Raw genomic sequence first — 18160 nt, forward strand, 5'->3', positions numbered from 1 at the left:
TAAACATGGGTGTAGGTCTTTAACTATTCACACATAAAAGGTCAACACTGGATCATTGTTCTGATGTTGGTCAGTGCTGCTGCTTCAAAGACTTCTGTTCTGCCTCCAACCATTTTTCTGGTCTTATTTGGATGTTTTCTATCCGTCTGAAGACCAAGTCATGTGAGACATGTCTCACATTTCCCCCTTCTTTATCCCTTTGTTTCAGTTTCTCGCTCTTTCCTCCCTGCTCACAGGGCTTGGGTACTACATGTTCAGATGTAGAGTTGCTGCTGTATTGTTCAGAGCCTATGACCTTCCTGTTATGAGTCCAGTGCAGGGTGGCTCGTTAATTTGCACCGGAACCGCTGTTTTCACAGGAAGTCTGAGTGTACTAAGTAGTACTTAAGGTCTTTGTTTGAGAAGAAGTTAGCAAAACGCAACTCGTTTGCATACAATGAACCTGTGATTATCCCTTCCGCCAGTGGAGCGGGAGCTTTATGTGTAGTATACTGAACCTAGTAAAGAGTTAAGAATAATAGCTGATATCTCAAACCACTGCTGCAAGGTAGTTGTGGTTATGAATCAAAGTTAATTGAATATTAATATTTTTTCTGGATATAGACACTTGTTGCAGTTCTTTGCTTGGATATTGTTTTTATTTTTAGTTTTTTATGTCTTTTTCTATTAACTTTTTTATTCTCAAATTTACATATTTACAACACCAACATGATATCACAAAAAGTCAGCAGTGTCAAAAACATAAAATTAAAACACATACATTTAAGGATGGTGTAACAAAAAAAGGGGGGAATAAATGTCCATCAATACCACTTCACATTCAGAGGGTCAGCAGTAAGCATGTGTGAGTATTTATTGTGTTTTTAGTCCAGTTCACTAAAAGAAGGGAATTATTGTAGCGTTCCATAACAGTCTCCCCCATCATCAAGCCTATAATGTCCAAAAGAATTCAAAAACAATAACAAGCGTCCATTATAAGCCACAAAATGTCCCAAAAGTCTCCTTTTTGTCTGTCCAAAAAACACATAAAAGTAATCAAACCTTCCATCAGTAGTCGACATCGCTTCAGTGAAAAGTCTGACATAATTTTATCCTAATATTCATCCTTGTTTCTTTTTCTGTCTTTAGCGTAAAGCATCAGGTGGAGTACCTGGGTCTGAAGGAAAACATCAGGGTAAGGCGTGCTGGTTACGCCTACCGCAGAATTTTCAAGAAGTTCCTCAACAGGTAACACTCCTCAGACTCAAAGTGATGTCACACTATTTGTTATTCTCCATCTCATTAAGATCTGTATAAATAAAGGGGTCAGGTTTAAACCACCTAACTGTAACACACTTAATGTTGGCCACTAGTCAGATCTGTAAGCCTGAAAGTAATTCCATCTAGAAGACTACTTGAGGATATTATATTGCAATATTACTTTAAGGGCACTGAACACATCCTTCCTTCACTTTGGACATGAACACAAAATGTGTTTCTCCAGCTCCGGTCTACGCTGGTCAGGCCATCATCATCATAATCTTTGATTTGGGTTGGGATGAGAGCAGCAACAGCAGCACTTATTCTGTGGTCCCAGTCAGTAGGAAAGAGTGCAGCATCTCTTTGGGTCAGTTGGGTTCACTGGGTCAATCGTCAAGCTGCGTGTTTAGCCTTATTGAGGAGACACTCTGAAACACACAGCACTTTTAAAAAATTCTGTCTCTGCTAAACTTTCTGGCCCTCAGGTATGCCATCCTGACCAAAGAGTCCTGGCCAACATGGCGAGGAGATGAGAAACAAGGCGTCCTTCATCTCTTACGGTCTGTAAACATGGACCAGGATCAGTTCCAGCTTGGTCGCACCAAGATCTTCGTTAAGGCCCCCGAGTCGGTACGTTTGTTCTCTTCCTCGCCTTCAGACTGTCACGTTCTCTGTTCTTTTGCTTCGTCTTCGCCCTTTTTCTAATACTCCATCTCCATTTGAAATCTTTCCACTTTGCATTCATCGAGCAAAAGTACCACGTCACAACTCTTTCATATGTTATCTTTGTACAGATGTAGAGTTCATATCACATGTCAGTGTGTCTGCTGACATGCAAAAAGCCTATTTGTTAGCAGGGGGAAAACTGAACTCACCATTACACTAAACTCCATAAAAGGGCACTAGTGTCCTGAATCATGCTCAAATCCTTGTTGTAGGGGAGGAGACTCAACCCGACCCTTGTACCACGTCAGCACTGAGTCAACACCACTTTGGAACTAAAACACAAGCTCAGGCTGTGGTTGCAGAGTCGGGGGAACATCGTAAAGGGTTGTCTTTTTCCACCATAACCACTTTTTTTCATGGTTTCTATGAAAGCAGCACTTGTGTGAAGCCTGAGCTTTCACTTATTAACATTTGTACACATCACGCACGGCCGAGCATGCACGTGCACACACACACACAGATGTATGCTTAGAGGCTAATACACAGACATCTTAGTCTTAATTCAGGCCTTACAGCTGATACTGAATGCCTTTACTTATTCATTGCAGCAGTGCACGGCCAAGAGCCCCCATCCCCCCACAGTGCCAGACTGAAAGTCCGAGTCACTGAGGTGTACTTATGAAACGCAAATATCACACAGGGCGGACCGCTGAAATGAGCTGACAGGCTTCTCAAAACAAGCCTTTCTGTCTGATAAGACACTGACACTAGCTAATTAGTTGTGTGACTCAAGCACTTTTCTGTTGGATGTAATAAGTAAAGTTTGACGCCGAGCCAGATGTTGGAGAAGAGTTTCTCCCCCACAGTGGTGATGGATGAGCTGCTGGCTTACTGTCCATGTGAGGTCTTACAAGTGCTGCGCTGAGGCAGAACGACGAGCACAGAGAGTTGTCATTCACATGTGAATCGATTTAAAATAAGTGTGCAATTATATAATTTAGGTCATTTTTTTTAAATTCACTCTCCTGCCTTAAAAAATGAGGATTTGCTGCTTTTCTCAGTTTTGTATATTTTGGGTTTGGAACTTGGTTGTTTAAAGACATAATTCCTTTTATAGACTAAATTACTTATCAATTAAGGTACACATGATTGACAGATTCATTGATAATGAAAATATTAGGGAGTTGCAGCCCTATGATCATCAGTAAGATCAATACTGCTTTGGTTTGAAATGCCTGTCAGATATTTGAGTTATAAAGACGTAATAATAGAAAGGCTGAAACCTTTTTTGAGTTTTTCCTCCTTGAGCTAAATTCATCACCATGTAATATAAGACAAAACACCACCTGCTGTTTGTTCTTGGATCTGTCACCTCGGAAGTTTAATTACCTGTCTGACGAAAAAACATTGAAGCCTCAGTGATTTCATGATGTAACTTCATAGATAAATGAATCAATTGACGTATTTCTTTCCTCACAGCTTTTGTGGTTGAAGTTTGATCTGTTGAGATGTATTGTATTGTATTTAATGTTGCTTGTGGTTCGGTCCTGTGCTGTCACACTGCGGCCTGTGGCCGGGCTGTGTCAATGCCAGGCCTGTTACAGCAGCGGGCAGGATGTTTAGTCTGGCAGGGAGAGGGCAGAGATTGTGATTGCGTGTCTAGAGGCCCGTCAGGAAATGACATAGACTGGTGAAAAGACTGGTGGTCTCTTGGCGCAGAGTCAGCTCCTTGAGCGGGAAGTGGGGAAATAACTTTATATACAGAAAAAAACATTTTTTAAATGTGTGTAAGAGTTTTATTGATCATATAGAAGAATATAGAATAATGTGTTGATGAACAACACACAGAACAAAAAGTGCAAATATATCTGAAATCAAACATATTTTACAATATTACAATTTATTTAGCTTAGTCTTTGTTATTAACCAGGAATTACAACAAATCAATCCAGTTTAAGTGTGTACAATTGAAAGACAGGAATCATCTAAGCTGTGAAGTGCAAGTTCTGTTAATTGTAAAAATGAGGCTGAGCTAGCTTTTTAGTGTTTGCATTCTGTACAAAAAATCTCTGTCCCACTTTACCAAATGTGCAACTTGTAAACTGCAACTTGCAACATAAGTTCATTTCCTCTCACGTTGATTCTGACGCGTTTAACTAATAAAGAACCCACCATATGACCTGTGCACGAGTAGGAAATGGGACGCCGGCACCATTTTACGATCTACGTGAAAGCAGTGCTAGAAAATTGCTTTTGCGTAACAGGCCTCTGGCTGACATTGTTTTGGTGTTGATATAATCTCATTTTTTTACACGCAAGTTTATACAACGTTGCTCTTCAAGTCAGTGAAGCATGACCAGAGTGACTGCAGTGTTTCGAGAAATGATTTGATACCTGTCAACGTTTCAACCAAACAGTTTCCGACGCTTCTTGCTGTCAGATAAGGACATTAACTGTAGTCCATTAGGAGTCAAACTTACACTCTCACATTGAAGTGCAAAAAAGATGATCAGTGAAGTTGCCAGCAGAGAATGGACTCTGTGTATTCAACTGTACTCAGGCATGTTCAGTATGCTTGTCATTCCTTCCATTCAGTGTATTTAGGTGTGTCTGTTTGGGTTTGTGCACTGAGGTATGACTGTCTCTTACTGTTGTGTCGTGTCTCTTTCTTTGTGTTCACAGCTCTTTCTGCTGGAAGAGACAAGGGAGCGCAAGTTTGATGGCTTCGCCAGGACCATCCAGAGAGCCTGGAGGAAATACCAGGCCCGCAAGAAGTATGTCCAGATGAGAGAAGAAGGTGAGTAAGGAAACTTTTTATAACATTTGTGCCCGTCTATCCGTCCCTGTCTCTCACTCTCTTTCTCTCTGTGGGTTTGTGCAGCTTCTGACCTGCTGTTGAACCGCAAGGAGAGGCGGCGACACAGCCTCAACAGAAACTTTATAGGTGACTACCTGGGTATGGACGACAGGCCTGAGCTGCGACAGTTTCTGGCCAAGAGAGAAAAAATCGACTTTGCCGACAAAGTCACAAAATATGACCGCCGGTTCAAGGTTCGTTTTTTCTTCAGTCTGCAGCCTGTTTCTTTGGCACAACAACTGACAAAACATTTACTGTATGGAGATGTTGTGTTTTTTTTCTGCTCAGGGAATTAAGAGGGACTTGATCCTGACCCCTAAATCTGTGTACCTGATTGGAAGAGAAAAGGTGAAACAGGGACCAGAGAAAGGGCAGGTGACAGAGGTGGTGAAGAGGCGGATTGATGTGGAGAAGATCTTGGCGGTGTCTCTCAGGTATGAAATAGACACTGCCTTTCAGCATATAGTTCCTTCCGATGTGGGAAAAACTGGGTTGCAATATTCATAAAGAAATGTATCTTCTCTCTGACTGTGAACAAAGCTTTATATGTAGCTTTTACATCTTGAAGCTATGTGTCACCCTTCCGCAGAGCAGGGAAAGTTACTTTTCTCCAGACAGAATAACGCTAGAGTACATTATTCCTTTAGGTGATTTCAGTGGAGTCTAAAGTAACTTTTTAGTTGCATGTTCCATCTAGCATACAATCATATGAATACAACCAAGTCAAACAAAGACGGTCAGTATAAACAAAATTTGTTGCTCGTTCTATATACACCAACACTCTTGATGCTACATCACTGCCTACCTCCTCCACTTCTCCAGTCACCTGCTGCATGTTTATATGAATTCAAATAACTAAAAAATCTTTATTTGTAGTATGATGTCATGTTCATTTTAGGAGTTTTCCAGCTCATGGACAATCTTTATCAAGTTTACACAGATTAGTTAAGACGCATCACATGAGCTGAGCCACGTTGCCAAACTCAAATGCATATTGTTGTTTCAACAAATGATAAAGTGTCTTGGCTTAAAGAGCATAATGCTTAAAAAACAATAAAAAAACAATGCCTGCATACCATGAGCTGAATTACACGACAATATACTGTTATTCTTTTATTATTATGTTATCTTGTATGCACCATCTAAAACATCATTGTAACTGAGCTACTACTTGTTGTTTCTTGGTATGTTAATAGAAGAGGAAATAAAATTACTTTTTCCAAAATCCTTGAAACCTGCCAATGCCTTTATCTCAAAGTTGGTGAATCACAGAGTCCTCCCTGGGATTCACAGGCACATGTTAAAAAATAAATAAATCAAAATTTACAAGTATAGGAAGGTACCAGTAGGTAATGAGTTGTTTCTAAAACAATACAATTGCTGCTAAACATGCAGCAGAGCCACACAGTGGTGCAGGGGCCCAACATGTAAACTGTAGACATTTGCACAGAGTCATGACTCTACTTCAAAGCCACAGTCTGGATTTCCAATCACACACAAGTTCCCATATTCCTGTAAATGTCACACAAGGGATATCAAAAACATGTGGAGTATATCAAAACTACCTCCTGTGTGTGTCCGTCCCTTTGTGTGTGTGTAGGTCTGACTGAGAGCAGTTTTTGTGCACATCTCAGAAATGTTGCTGAAATCAGTTAAAAACATTCTCATGAAAGAATGTCGACCAGTTTACTACAAAGAAAGAAGGAAATAAAAGGGACAGAATGAGTTGTGGGGGCTTTGTTGTTGGGAACGCTGTATAACTTGTTTTAGAGGTAGAAATCACAGAGCTGTTGATGCAAGCATGTGGCTTTTGAGTCAGTGGGGTAATACGGACCAGGTGGTGAAATGAGTAAAAGCATGAGTTGTAAAAGCTCATCAGAGAAAAAACTCCACTTCACTGGAAGGAACAAAGTATCCTTGTGTGAGTTACGGGCACAAGCTGTCTCCCCTCTTTAGATGTGAGCCGCTTTGTGTGTCACTATGCAAATGTGAAAACTGATTCTGACTCTCCATCTTGACTCCCATCAAAGCAGAACGGTTGAGGTGCAGAGCGTCTTTGCAAAATACATTTAAAAAAAAAAAAATCTTGTGAGTGTAATTTTGCTGGGTGAGATTTGTTTCACGGATTTTAAAATTGAGCCTCACTAGCTGTTGTGTTCATGTTTTTCAGTACAATGCAGGATGATTTCTTGATCCTGCATGAGCAGGAGTACGACAGCCTGCTGGAGTGTGTCTTTAAGACGGAGTTCATCAGCTTGTTGGCCCGCAGGTTTGAGGAGAAAACCCAGAGGAAGCTACCACTCAAGTTTAGTAACACGTAAGTAAACACACAGAAAATAACATTCCAATTGGGAGTCAAAACAGCAAAGTACACAAATCTATCGCAGTCAGTTATACTCAGTACTCATCCTCAATTTTTAAACTTGCATTCAAGAAACATTAAAATATTGCCTTAGTGTTGATGTTCCTCTAAAATGTATTTGACACTTAATCATTTCTGACTTTGTTGAGATGTTTAATGGATTCAGCAGCTCAAACAGATTTAAAAAAATCTATATTTAAAGGCAAAACTGAAAAAACTGTAACTCTAATGTGACATATAACATATTTTCAAAATGATGTCCTAATGAAGTCACATGAACCATCACTCTGATGTAGAGGATGTAAATTAAGCTTGAGCAGTACAAAACTTCTATTTGTGTTGTTTTCAGACTGGAGATGAAGTTGAAGAAGGAGAACTGGGGCTTTTTGAGTGGAGGCGGTTCCCGGCAGGTCATGTTTATCCAGGGTCAGGGAGACATGCCTGTACTGAAGCCCTCGAGCAAATCTCTGCAGGTCAGCGTTGGCCTCGGACTTCCCAAGAACACACGTGAGTATTAGTGGACCCGAAGAACAGCCATGACCTGTTCTCACTATGAGCAATGTGTATCAGAGGTGTGGACTCAAGTCACATGATGAATTTGATGACTTCAATCATGACCTACAAAGAAAAACTAAAAAAATCTCAACCTTGACTTGAACTATAGCATATAGAACTATAAGAATTGTGCATCTAACTGCATGTTATTTTATTAAGTCCAGTCTTAGTGATTTTTTTGTTTCAAAGGCAGACTACATCTCATTTTATGTATAATTGTAACTGCAGTGAATTACGATCAAATACATTTGTAAATGTGCTGTAACACAAACTCTGTAAAGCATTTCTGATTTATATTCATTTGAATTGGTATTTACTATTATTCTGTTGGTTTTAACATTTCAAATGGCATTCAGTTTAATAAATAACTCATTATTATTACATGTTTAATACAAAAAAAACCCTTTTTTACTTCAGACTTGATTGAAAACTTCAATGTCAGGGTGCAAGACTCACACAGAAATGACTCGGTCCCACCTCTGACAATATACATCAGTTCAAAATATAGCTCATGATATTATCACCTCTCAGTTTCTTTCAGTTAAGCTCATTGTGTTGTCTCTATTTAGGTCCCACCAGGAAGAGCTTCACTCAGAGCCGCTCCAGCGTGTCCAGAACTCACCAGAACACCCCTTCTCGCGCTGCACCGGGACCTCCAGGTACAGCCTTCACCGCAACCATCTCACTGCCACTGAAACAAGCATTTTCGTGTTTCCATGCGGACTGTCTAAAACACACTGTGACCCATCCTCGTCCTTCTGTTTCCTCCTCGCAGTTGCTCACCAGAACGGTGGAGTGAAAAATATTAACCATGTAGCCAATCAGAGGAACGCTCAGCATCACAACCAGAAGAATCCCTCATCCAGCAACGCGACGCGCCCCTTCCTGCCCAGCAACATCAACCAGCTGAACGAGCGAGGCAGCAACCGGCCGCAGCCAAACCTGGATTGTCTGAGAGTCCCTGACCAAGGAGCTGCTGGGTGAGAAACTGGCACAAACACACTACTATAGTCTAAATAACACACACACACACAGACAACGTGTTAGGAAAAAGGATGTAGAAACTTTTCTGCTACAAAGGTGGGTCATATTAAACATATTAAATGCAATTTATCAGTATTTGTCAACTATATCACTGTTGGTTAGTTCCATATTGTGATATATCTTGTGTTCGGCATGATTTTGGAGAAACGCTCTCTTTGACATATTAAATAGTTTTGCAATTCTGTTGTGATCTGGTCTCAGGTTATTTGGCCTCTTTGGAGCTCTGTTTGATATCTTGTGTTGCTTTGAGAACTCAGTTGCTTCTGTCATGTCTTATATTTGACAATTGAGACTCACACATTAGTGTCTTTACTGGCATCTCACTGGCCAGAAATTAAAATCTCAGGGTTGCACTAAAAAAGAAAATTAAAAGTGTGTGTTGCAAGTGATAAAATACTGATGGTTAAAGAAGTAGAACAAGTTTTCTGCACCAGAACTGAGAGCAGTTCGTCACTTCTGTGGTGTTTTAAGTTCAACACTGGCCTCACGTGTCTTTACACTTGATGTGACACTCTTTCCCAAAAGATGAGACCCTTCTCTTAATTTCTATTTTTTATTTCTACAATTAAGTAGACAGGTACTGTGCATGTCAGACCTAATAATAGCTAATGATTAATAGCTAACTAACACTAAACGTCATTCAGCCTAATATGACCCAGCATTGAAGCACTATTTGCAAGTGTAATTAAGGTTAGGTTTAAAATCCTTTTCCAAGTGACACATTATTGTCTCTACCTTGTATAAATTAATGTATTAACTTAGAGGCTCAATTATATTTTATATAGTTTTCTTTACAAACACAAAGATTTTGTGTGAACAGCATACATACCTGCAGGTTAATGCTACTAGACAGTGTTATCTGGAAATGTTTTCTCTAACTTCACATGCACAGTTACCAGACATGCACATAGACATCAAAGACACACATTAATACACACGCTTGTGTTTCTGTAATTTGCCATAATTTGGATAATTTATTCTTTTGTAGTAATGGAGACAGACGACCAGCTTCAAATGGAGGAATGTGAGTTGGAGTGTTTGCAGTGTTTTGGGTGGTGGTTCAGTAGTAGAAAAGCTTTCAGTAGCAGAACATGTTTATGCTTCTGTATATTTTTAAGCTGCTAATAGTGAAATACTTTCTTTTTCAAAAAATTTTTTTTACTGCAAAGAAGTTCAAACTCGCTAAAGGAGCCAACCGTAGTTCGCAACTAATATCTTTTTTTCTGCTGCAGTTCAGTTTATATCAAAGAGGAATTATTTTAAAATTCGTCTTTTTGTGGAAGATCTTTCATTTTTGTAATGAAAGAATCCCTGCTGTGCACTTCTGCTGGCTCATTTTTCATCAGGGATCCGTTTTATTAAAAAAAAAAGAAGTGGACATTAAAGATGAAAGTTGCTTTCAAGCACAGTCATAAGAGAGCAATGGAAATATTTGTATTCAGTAAATGCATATATAGCATATTTATAAGCTAACAATTTCCGTATATGTTGACCCCTAACTATGGTGACGGCACTATCCTGAATTATTTGCTTCACTCTCACAGCATTTTGTATTACATTTGGCATTGTGTTTACAAAATAATGATAAAAGAGAATGTACTGACCATACAGTATATAAATATGGTTTCCCATGTACATTTACAGAGCCCTAAGTGCAAAGCCTGAGTGATGAACTGAAATACACTGACTGTGTTTCACCTTTCTTTGCTCTGGAAGGTTTCATAAAATTTCAACATTTTTCAGTCTCAGTTCATTTGTTGATGTAAATCTACAGCATGTACTAGATCACCATCTTGTGGCTGGTTGATGAACTACTGCATTCTTTTAAAATGAAACACGACAACACAAACAAATATTGTTTACGTTGTCATATACTTGTGTGTGACACATTTTTATAGCTTCCAGGAGGATTTATGGTCGCTGTCAGTTTTAAAACCAAAAACACACCAAGTGTTTAATTTGACTACCGTTTCTAACAGCTGTGAACAATACAACCCTAAAATTTAAGCTAAAAAAATGTGGCTTTTTACATAACAAGATGGTGATTGTACATGCACAAATATTTTAAGATGCACTCTGACACTTCTGAGTTACCTTCACAGCCACTGCAGCACAGTAAACTCGCTCTTTCATTTAGTGCCCTCCTGTAGGCGGACCCTACTGCAGATGTTGACAGTTGTGTGGTTTCCTTCTTTGTCTTCTGACACCTCAGGGCCCACAGACCGTCAGCCACCAGGCCTCCACCAGGAGGAGGACGACCCAAACCCGCACCCAAACCCAAACCGCAGGTGCCCCAGTGCAAAGCCTTGTACGCCTACGACGCTCAGGACACAGACGAGCTCAGCTTCAATGCTGATGACGTTATTGACATAATCAAAGAGGGTAAGAAGACAGCATTTTAGACGGCCTCCTATTCTTGATATCATAATGTCTGTGTTTGTGAAGATCTTGCCAAACATCGGTCTGAAATGAGATTCTAATTTAGCCGTATTTGTTGTTTAGATGCATCTGGATGGTGGACAGGACGACTTCGTGGAAAGCAGGGACTTTTCCCCAACAACTACGTCACCAAGATCTAGAAGCCGCGGGTTTACAGCACGAGGAGGAGAGTCTGCTGCGTCCCTGCTGACCCTCTCAGAGGACGGGATGGTGCTTATAGTCAGAGAGTGAAGCGCTGTGAGATTTTTTGAGGAGAAAAAGCTCACACTTCCTCCACTACTGCCTTTGTAGTAAATGAATGTAACTCTCTGTTACACCAGACCAAAAGACAGTCAAGACAAGAAGACTGTTTGACCCCGGGGTCTGTTTTCCTCCACAGTCCCTCTGAGTACTGAACAAAAACTATTTATTGTATTTATAGCTTTTCTGTGTCCTCCTTACTGTCATTTTCACCTTGCTGAGAGGTTTTTTTCGAGCGCAAACACTTTGAAGCGTTGGAATGAAGTATGCTTAATCTGTGGGACGAGGTTGCGATTTTAATCTCCACTCGTCGTTTTTTAGATGAAGGTTTGATTGCTGAAGCGAAGGCGGTTGCCGGTGCCAGTGTCACCGGCTCGTTGTTGGAAACTGAAGTTGTTTTTACCAGGAATATTTATTTGGATGCAAAACTGTCACTGCTTACAGGGAACAGACATTCAGTAATTAATCACACTGTGATTTTTACATGATTTTAAATACCAAAGCAATGCATTTTAATCAGTCTGTGCGGTCAAGTGGTGAATCACCTGGAAAACCACCTTCATCTCTAGTTTTTTTTGTTTTGTTTTTCTATCACACCAGTATATTTTAGACACAGAAAAGAGGCCATGTATACTGTAACCTGAGCATGCTGTCTGTGGTGTATTAGCACTTTATTGGTACAGGTACTACCTTAGACACAGACACCGTCACTTGCTCATCATGCCACAGCCAGTAAGTCAAGTCTATGAAGGACAGATTGCCAAGCTAGCAATAAGCCTAGTTACTGAGGAGACTAATTTGTTTACATGAAACGATAAAACAGGCATTTTTAGATCTGATTCTGTATATGTGTTCATATGTAGGAGTACGCCTGTTGCTGATTTAAATTAATTGTTTTGTATTTTTTCTGAAGGATCTTAGTATTCTTTTTTTTCTCTCTCTCTCACTCTCTCTGCTTTCGATACTCACAGGGCTGCTTTATTTCCCGTTCAGCGACACGTAGATAATTATCACAGAATAGGGTGAATGGATTTTTGTTTTGTCAAGCGCAAAAGTGGTTTTAGGTGAAAGATATTTGTTGGCATTTTTCCGTGGCACTACAAAGAATTCCTTTTGCTTTGGCTCAACTGTTCCTGCACATCTTTTGCACTGCTGTTGCATTACTTACACATTCCTTTGTATTTTTTTTAAATCAAATAACCACATTATGCTCTAGTCAGTAAGAACTGCTGGGACTTCTGTCGTAGATCCTCTGCATCATCAAATATAGTTTGATCTTGGATGGTTGAAAAGCATCCTTGTGCAATACAAAACAGTAGATGAGTCTTTTAATAAAGTATGTAATATTGTAAATTTAACTGCTTTATTTTGTTTTATTATAAGAGGAACCATTAAATGACCAATGATCAAGCAGGTGTTTTATGTTTATTACCTGACATTCACATGCCATCACAGATAACTTTGATCAAACTGCACTTAACAGATGTTTAATTAAGTCATCTAACTGTTCAAATATAATTTTGTTAAAGCCAATTGTTTGTTTTAATGAGTAATGTGCTGCAGAGTTTCCCTTCATTATTGTCTAAATGATGTTTTATATGAGCTTTCTCCACTCTGTAAACAATAACATGAAGAAATTACAGAATTGTATTTGCATTTCTTAATTTTCTTCCTTACAATAATCAAAAAATGTCAGTATCAGCCTTAAAAATTCCATTGTGTGCAACTTTAAATAGTAAAAAAAATAATAAACTTCTGGTTGATAACATTCCTAAGAAAAACAAAAATACAAAGGACATGCCTTCAGTGTCTTCAGTGGTAACTACAGAGCTGTTTATTTTCAATAAACACAAGCTTTTTACATTTTGACATGCTACAGTAGGAAACGCACAGGTGTAAATGATAAAATTAAATGTCACAGAGTCATGACTCACTGGGATTCTTTTAGTAGAACAGAGACATTGTTATTGTGAACACCTGCACTTTCCCTACTGGACTAGTCAGCTTGTCGGCTGTGAAAACAGTCTGATCTGAAGCAACAGCCCTTTGGATTATTAATCCTGGGTGAGTAATTGTAGAGAAATTTAGCCATGGTGCAAATCACTGATCTTTGATAGAGGTCATGGGCAATAAAAGTACCTTGAAAATCACTGAATGATTCAGACCCCTAAAGTGCACTGAAGTTATACAGTTTTATAGTTGAGTAAACAATGTTAATTTGCCCTGACTGTTCAGCTGCTGCAGTGCAACAAAACATCTTCTATGCAACTGCGGTTGCATAATTCTTGGCATAAGTGAATCCTACAGCTGTTAAGCGAAACACAAATCAAGGTCAGATCTAAGACTGTGCAGCTGCACTGTGGGAGGGTAACTTGAAGGCCAGCAGTACGTTCACAGTTCCTCTCTACCCAGACCAGAGGCCTGAAGCCTTTCCTGTTTTCTCAACTGAAAATATATAACAATTTCAATCAATACATCGTTTTCTTTCTCCTAAATGCTGTATGTTTACTATCACTTACTGCTGACAGAAACTGGAACATTTGGTTATGTCAAGTACATCGCCTCTCTCTGTGCATGCTGAGGAGACGATGATGCTCTTTAAAGGCCATACAGGTGATTTTAAATATTGTGCCTCACTGTGTGGGTGTAGGAAGACTATGTGCTTGATAAGATGTTTCCCTCACTCTCCTGTTAGCTTTGTTGCTCCTGTCAGAGCAGGGCAATACACCTTTATCCTTCTTATTAGTACCTGGAGTGCAGTTCCATCGTAGCTATACTCACCTTTAGCTTAAGCAGAGAGAATCAGCCAGATTAAGTGGAAACACCTGGGTGGGTGTGCAGGGCTTTTGGTTTAGGCTGTTGGTGTCATATCTAAAGTAAACGCCTATATTCAGAAATTCAACAAAAACTCTTTCCTCTACAGTTTTTATTTTCACATCTGTGATTCAAGACGGAGCAGAAAGTGAATCAGTTTCTCTGATGATTCTTGTCTTGTTTCAGGAATGACTTTGTCTATCCTTGGGACAATTTCCAGGCAATGCCACATTTTGGTAAGTTAGATTTTTTAAAGAAATGCTCCATGTGTATGCCTTGAGGGATTAAATTGATGTATTAAAACTGGATGGATTATCCCTTACACACCTGGTTCCATACCTAGACTTTCTTCATAGGTAGGCATAGCTGGGTGCTTTATACTGTGACTAGAGGGGGGAACTGGCATTATAGGCCTGTCTTCATTTAACTAGGTACAAAGGTGATTAGAGTCACTGCTAAAAACCTGAAATTTATATAGAATAGAATTACTACATTATTATTTCACTTTATTTGACATTTTTATTGGTTTTGGGGAAAACTGAAAAATTTGGGAATACTGCAGGGCTTAATTTTAATCAGGATAAGCTGAGTAGTTGAATACAGGAACCATTAATACACTAACATTAAAATGTGCATATTCCTTAGCATGTTATCTAAGGTAGTGGTTCAACAAAAACCTCTTGTTGAACTGGTCACAACTGGTATGAAACCAGTGATGAGGAGACGTTGCTTAGGAGGTCAAATGCCCAAAAGGTTGCAAACCACTGACTTTATATTTACATCAACTTTTAAGTCTTCGTACCATGGTTCTCGGACATTTCGTAAAACATCATGACCGTGTCTTCAACAACCCATCATTCACTCCAACGTCATGATTTTCAAAGAGGACGCCAAGGAAAAGACTCCATTAAGAGTTATCCAAGTTTATTAATATTATTTTTTAAAACTAATATAAATCCCACAGAATATGATCCTGGTGCCTTTAAGTCAATGAATGCATGTATACCTGCTTTTAAGTACTGCATTTCAACACTCCATTCAAAATATCTTTTTTTTTTTTTCTTTTTTAATATTCGTCAGAGTGGAAATACATGGCCTCAGCGCACTGTCATATTCACTACTATTCTCCTACCTTTTTCTCTCTTGTGCAAGTCTATGCGAGTGAGTTAGTCAACAGTATTAGTGTTTTTTCTTTCCGGCAGCAGTAAAAATGGACGCTGCTGCTTAACTACAGAGAGACAAAAGGGAGGGTTGATAAAATGGACTCGTGTGAGAACAAACTGTAAGTATTTATCCCAAATTGAGCTGTGTATTTCCCTCTGAACACACAAAACGGGGAAATAAAAACACTTCTTGGATAAAACTGACAAGTGATCCCAGGTTTGCAGGCTCATGTGAAATTTCTTACACACGTTGGCCTGAGATCGCCTTACAGAAACTCAGTTAACCAGCAGAGGCCCCAACAAAATGAAGAAAAGATTCACAGCAGATCTCCAACAATCGTTCAGTTTAGAAAGAACAGTCAAGAGGGGGAGGGGGGATGTGACATTCTTTTCTTGTTCTCTAAAATACATCAGATGGCGGTGTTGTTTAGTCAAATGCAGGTGCTGGAAGGGAGGTGTCATCGTAGCAAAGCATGTGCATATTCTTGGGAGTGAGGTGAACATTGGAGTTTATTTCCACTCTAGAAATACTGGGTGTGCACTAATACAGCAGCTGATCTGTTAACATATTTCCCTAGTTAGGAATGTCTTGATTTACTTAAAAAACATCTTTCACTAACAATCCACATCTTCTAAACATAAAACTAATCAATACAATGATTGGTAAAATGAATCCTGCAATGTTTTGTTTTTTTTTCAAAACTGGAGGTTGACATTCTATTCTAGTAAAGCAAGGCATTAGGTTTACAGAAATGCGTCTTTACTAGAGCAGCTATCCTCACCTGCAAATTTGTTAGGCCGTGTTGAGCCCATGTTACATGTGCAAAGAAATGCATTGCAAGGAAACATGCAGAAAAACAAAAACAAAAATGACACTTGAGGAAACAATCAAAAGCTACATAAAAGCTTTATAAATACAATAAAATCTTAAACCCTTAATGGAGAATTCTAGCTGTTGTAGTAATATGTGATAGCTGGCACTCTAGGCTCAATGCTTTTTTGTCAGATTTTTTTTTTATTTTATTTTTAATTTTCTAGTAGTAGAGCTGTGCAGGTAATTCATGCCATCTTTGGTTGACTGCAGTACTGAAGAGAAAATTAATATGATCTCAAAATAAATTTCAACAAAAGGGTTGTTAGAAAAAAAAACAGCATCAACTCTCAGCAGACAACTGCGCCTCAATGTCCACTCTGCAGATGGGGCACTTCTTATTGGTAAGGAGCCACTGATCCACACACAGCTGATGGAAGAGGTGCATACATGGCAGGCGTCTGGAGGGGAAACACGAGAGGCGAAAGAGAAGATTAGGAATATTGAAAACAGAATTTTGAGGTTTTACCTTTAAGTCACAGCTGTAATTTAAATAACAGCAGGGTGCAGTGTGGTTCAGCTCTTCTCCTGATGTACTTGCTGCTCCATTTTGCTCCATTTATATCTGTTGCCTTTATGTGATAATGATGTACTGCCTAATTATCACTGCTATTTATTTGTTTTAAGGAGAATATTGTAATATTCTGTGTTGGTTTTTTTTTTGTCAACAAATCCCAGGCAGAGACCCATGAATTAGTTACACCTATTAATTAAAGTATGAAGCCAAAGCCTGAAATAGCTTATCCCTCTTTCCCGTTGACCTCCACTGTTGCTAAGAAACTATTTAAAACCGCATCAATGAGCTGCATTGTTGCACTGTGTGACATGTTCCTTCATTAGCCTGAACATACACACTATAGTATGTTTTGAGTTGATCCTACATACACTGTCCTGCTGCCGTAAACACTCTAATACTACTGTAAATACTCAAATCACAGTGCACGGCAGTTTAAGGACAGTATTTAGCTTCTAATAAAGATTTAACTATATATTTGTGACCTGTTTTTCTAAGTTTCTGTCTTTAGTAGGAACAAATTGGCTTGGGGCTAAATACAACAGACAGTAAAAGAAAAGTAGAGACAGGAGGGAAGGGTAGGACAGACAAACACATTGTTGGTTTTGTTGACAGTAAAATACAGAATACTGTCAATCTTATCCTTTAAAACGTTCCTGAGAGAGCCTTCAAACATTTAAACTCTTCATATAAAACTTAAACAAGCACTTTTCTGTTTTCATGTCCATTATTCAGACTGTCCTTCCAGATCCCGTCCCACTAGAAGTCATACTACAAGTGAAGAGACACCTTACTAGCTAACTGTGATGACCCCTGCTGTCATCTTTGGTTCGCTGTGTGATTCACCTGTCTGTCTGCCCTGTCTCAGTCTACAGGCGGTCATTAGCGCAACCGGGAACACCTGGAGCTCATGGTGTTCCCGGGTTTATAAAGCCTGGCTGCAGCTGGCAGCTCCTTCTGCCTCACTGCCTCTCTGACACTCGGCTGCCTCGCTGCTGCAGCTCTTTTTCTCCTCTCCCTACAGGCACCTGTTTGTTTTGGTTATATTGCTGCTTTGTTCCTTGCTTTTGCTTTCATGCACCTTACAATACTCTCTCACACACACACACACACACACACACACACACACACACACACTCTCCACTCATGCATCACATACACAACTGATACCACTGATTTCTGCACTCCACGCTGTAAATATTTAGTTAACTCTTTGTTTTGGTTTAATTTGGGTAAATAAACGTATCTTTTGTTGAAACTTTAACGTGGTGTGTCTCCCTTTTGTTGTGGCCACTTGAGCCAAGTTCATTAACATATGCTATCATAACACGTTATTTATTAACAACAAAAACAACTGTACTTATTCTCATATATAATATTAATTTCATCTGTATAT

The 18160-nt window shown here is 39.3% G+C and overlaps 2 protein-coding genes and 1 long non-coding RNA gene across 10 annotated transcripts in view; 2 read left to right on the forward strand and 1 right to left on the reverse strand.

Moving 5' to 3' along the window:
- myo1ea (myosin IEa) overlaps positions 1–12812 on the forward strand; it is a 53696-nt gene extending 40884 nt beyond the window's left edge. For 3 of the 4 annotated variants that reach the window (XM_067589594.1, XM_067589619.1, XM_067589610.1), the window contains exons 18-29: positions 1129–1227; positions 1725–1869; positions 4588–4702; positions 4787–4956; positions 5051–5196; positions 6933–7079; positions 7474–7631; positions 8249–8338; positions 8455–8659; positions 9712–9747; positions 10936–11105; positions 11226–12812. In XM_067589594.1, the coding sequence (XP_067445695.1) occupies positions 1129–1227; positions 1725–1869; positions 4588–4702; positions 4787–4956; positions 5051–5196; positions 6933–7079; positions 7474–7631; positions 8249–8338; positions 8455–8659; positions 9712–9747; positions 10936–11105; positions 11226–11302 (1558 nt within the window). In that variant the 3' untranslated portion in view covers positions 11303–12812. The remainder of the gene's footprint in view (positions 1–1128; positions 1228–1724; positions 1870–4587; positions 4703–4786; positions 4957–5050; positions 5197–6932; positions 7080–7473; positions 7632–8248; positions 8339–8454; positions 8660–9711; positions 9748–10935; positions 11106–11225) is intronic. The other variant, XM_067589601.1, reaches the window with a different exon arrangement.
- A 1130-nt stretch (positions 12813–13942) lies between these two features.
- On the forward strand, positions 13943–18028 carry LOC137182989 (uncharacterized). Of its 2 annotated transcripts, XR_010928400.1 has the most exons (3): positions 13943–14015; positions 14403–14452; positions 17500–18028. It is a non-coding gene; the product is annotated as an uncharacterized lncRNA (long non-coding RNA). The 2 variants fall into 2 exon arrangements; XR_010928399.1 differs by lacking the exon at positions 13943–14015 and having other exon boundaries at positions 14365–14452.
- The window catches only part of rnf111 (ring finger protein 111), a 31551-nt gene continuing 28514 nt past the window's right edge, over positions 15124–18160 (reverse strand). For all 4 annotated transcript variants that reach the window (XM_067589632.1, XM_067589640.1, XM_067589661.1 and 1 more), the window contains one exon: positions 15124–16651. In XM_067589632.1, coding sequence (XP_067445733.1) covers positions 16534–16651 — 118 coding nt within the window. In that variant the 3' untranslated portion in view covers positions 15124–16533. The remainder of the gene's footprint in view (positions 16652–18160) is intronic.

The sequence above is a fragment of the Thunnus thynnus genome, chromosome 1 (genome assembly GCF_963924715.1).
Source record: "Thunnus thynnus chromosome 1, fThuThy2.1, whole genome shotgun sequence".
Classification (NCBI taxonomy): domain Eukaryota; kingdom Metazoa; phylum Chordata; class Actinopteri; order Scombriformes; family Scombridae; genus Thunnus; species Thunnus thynnus.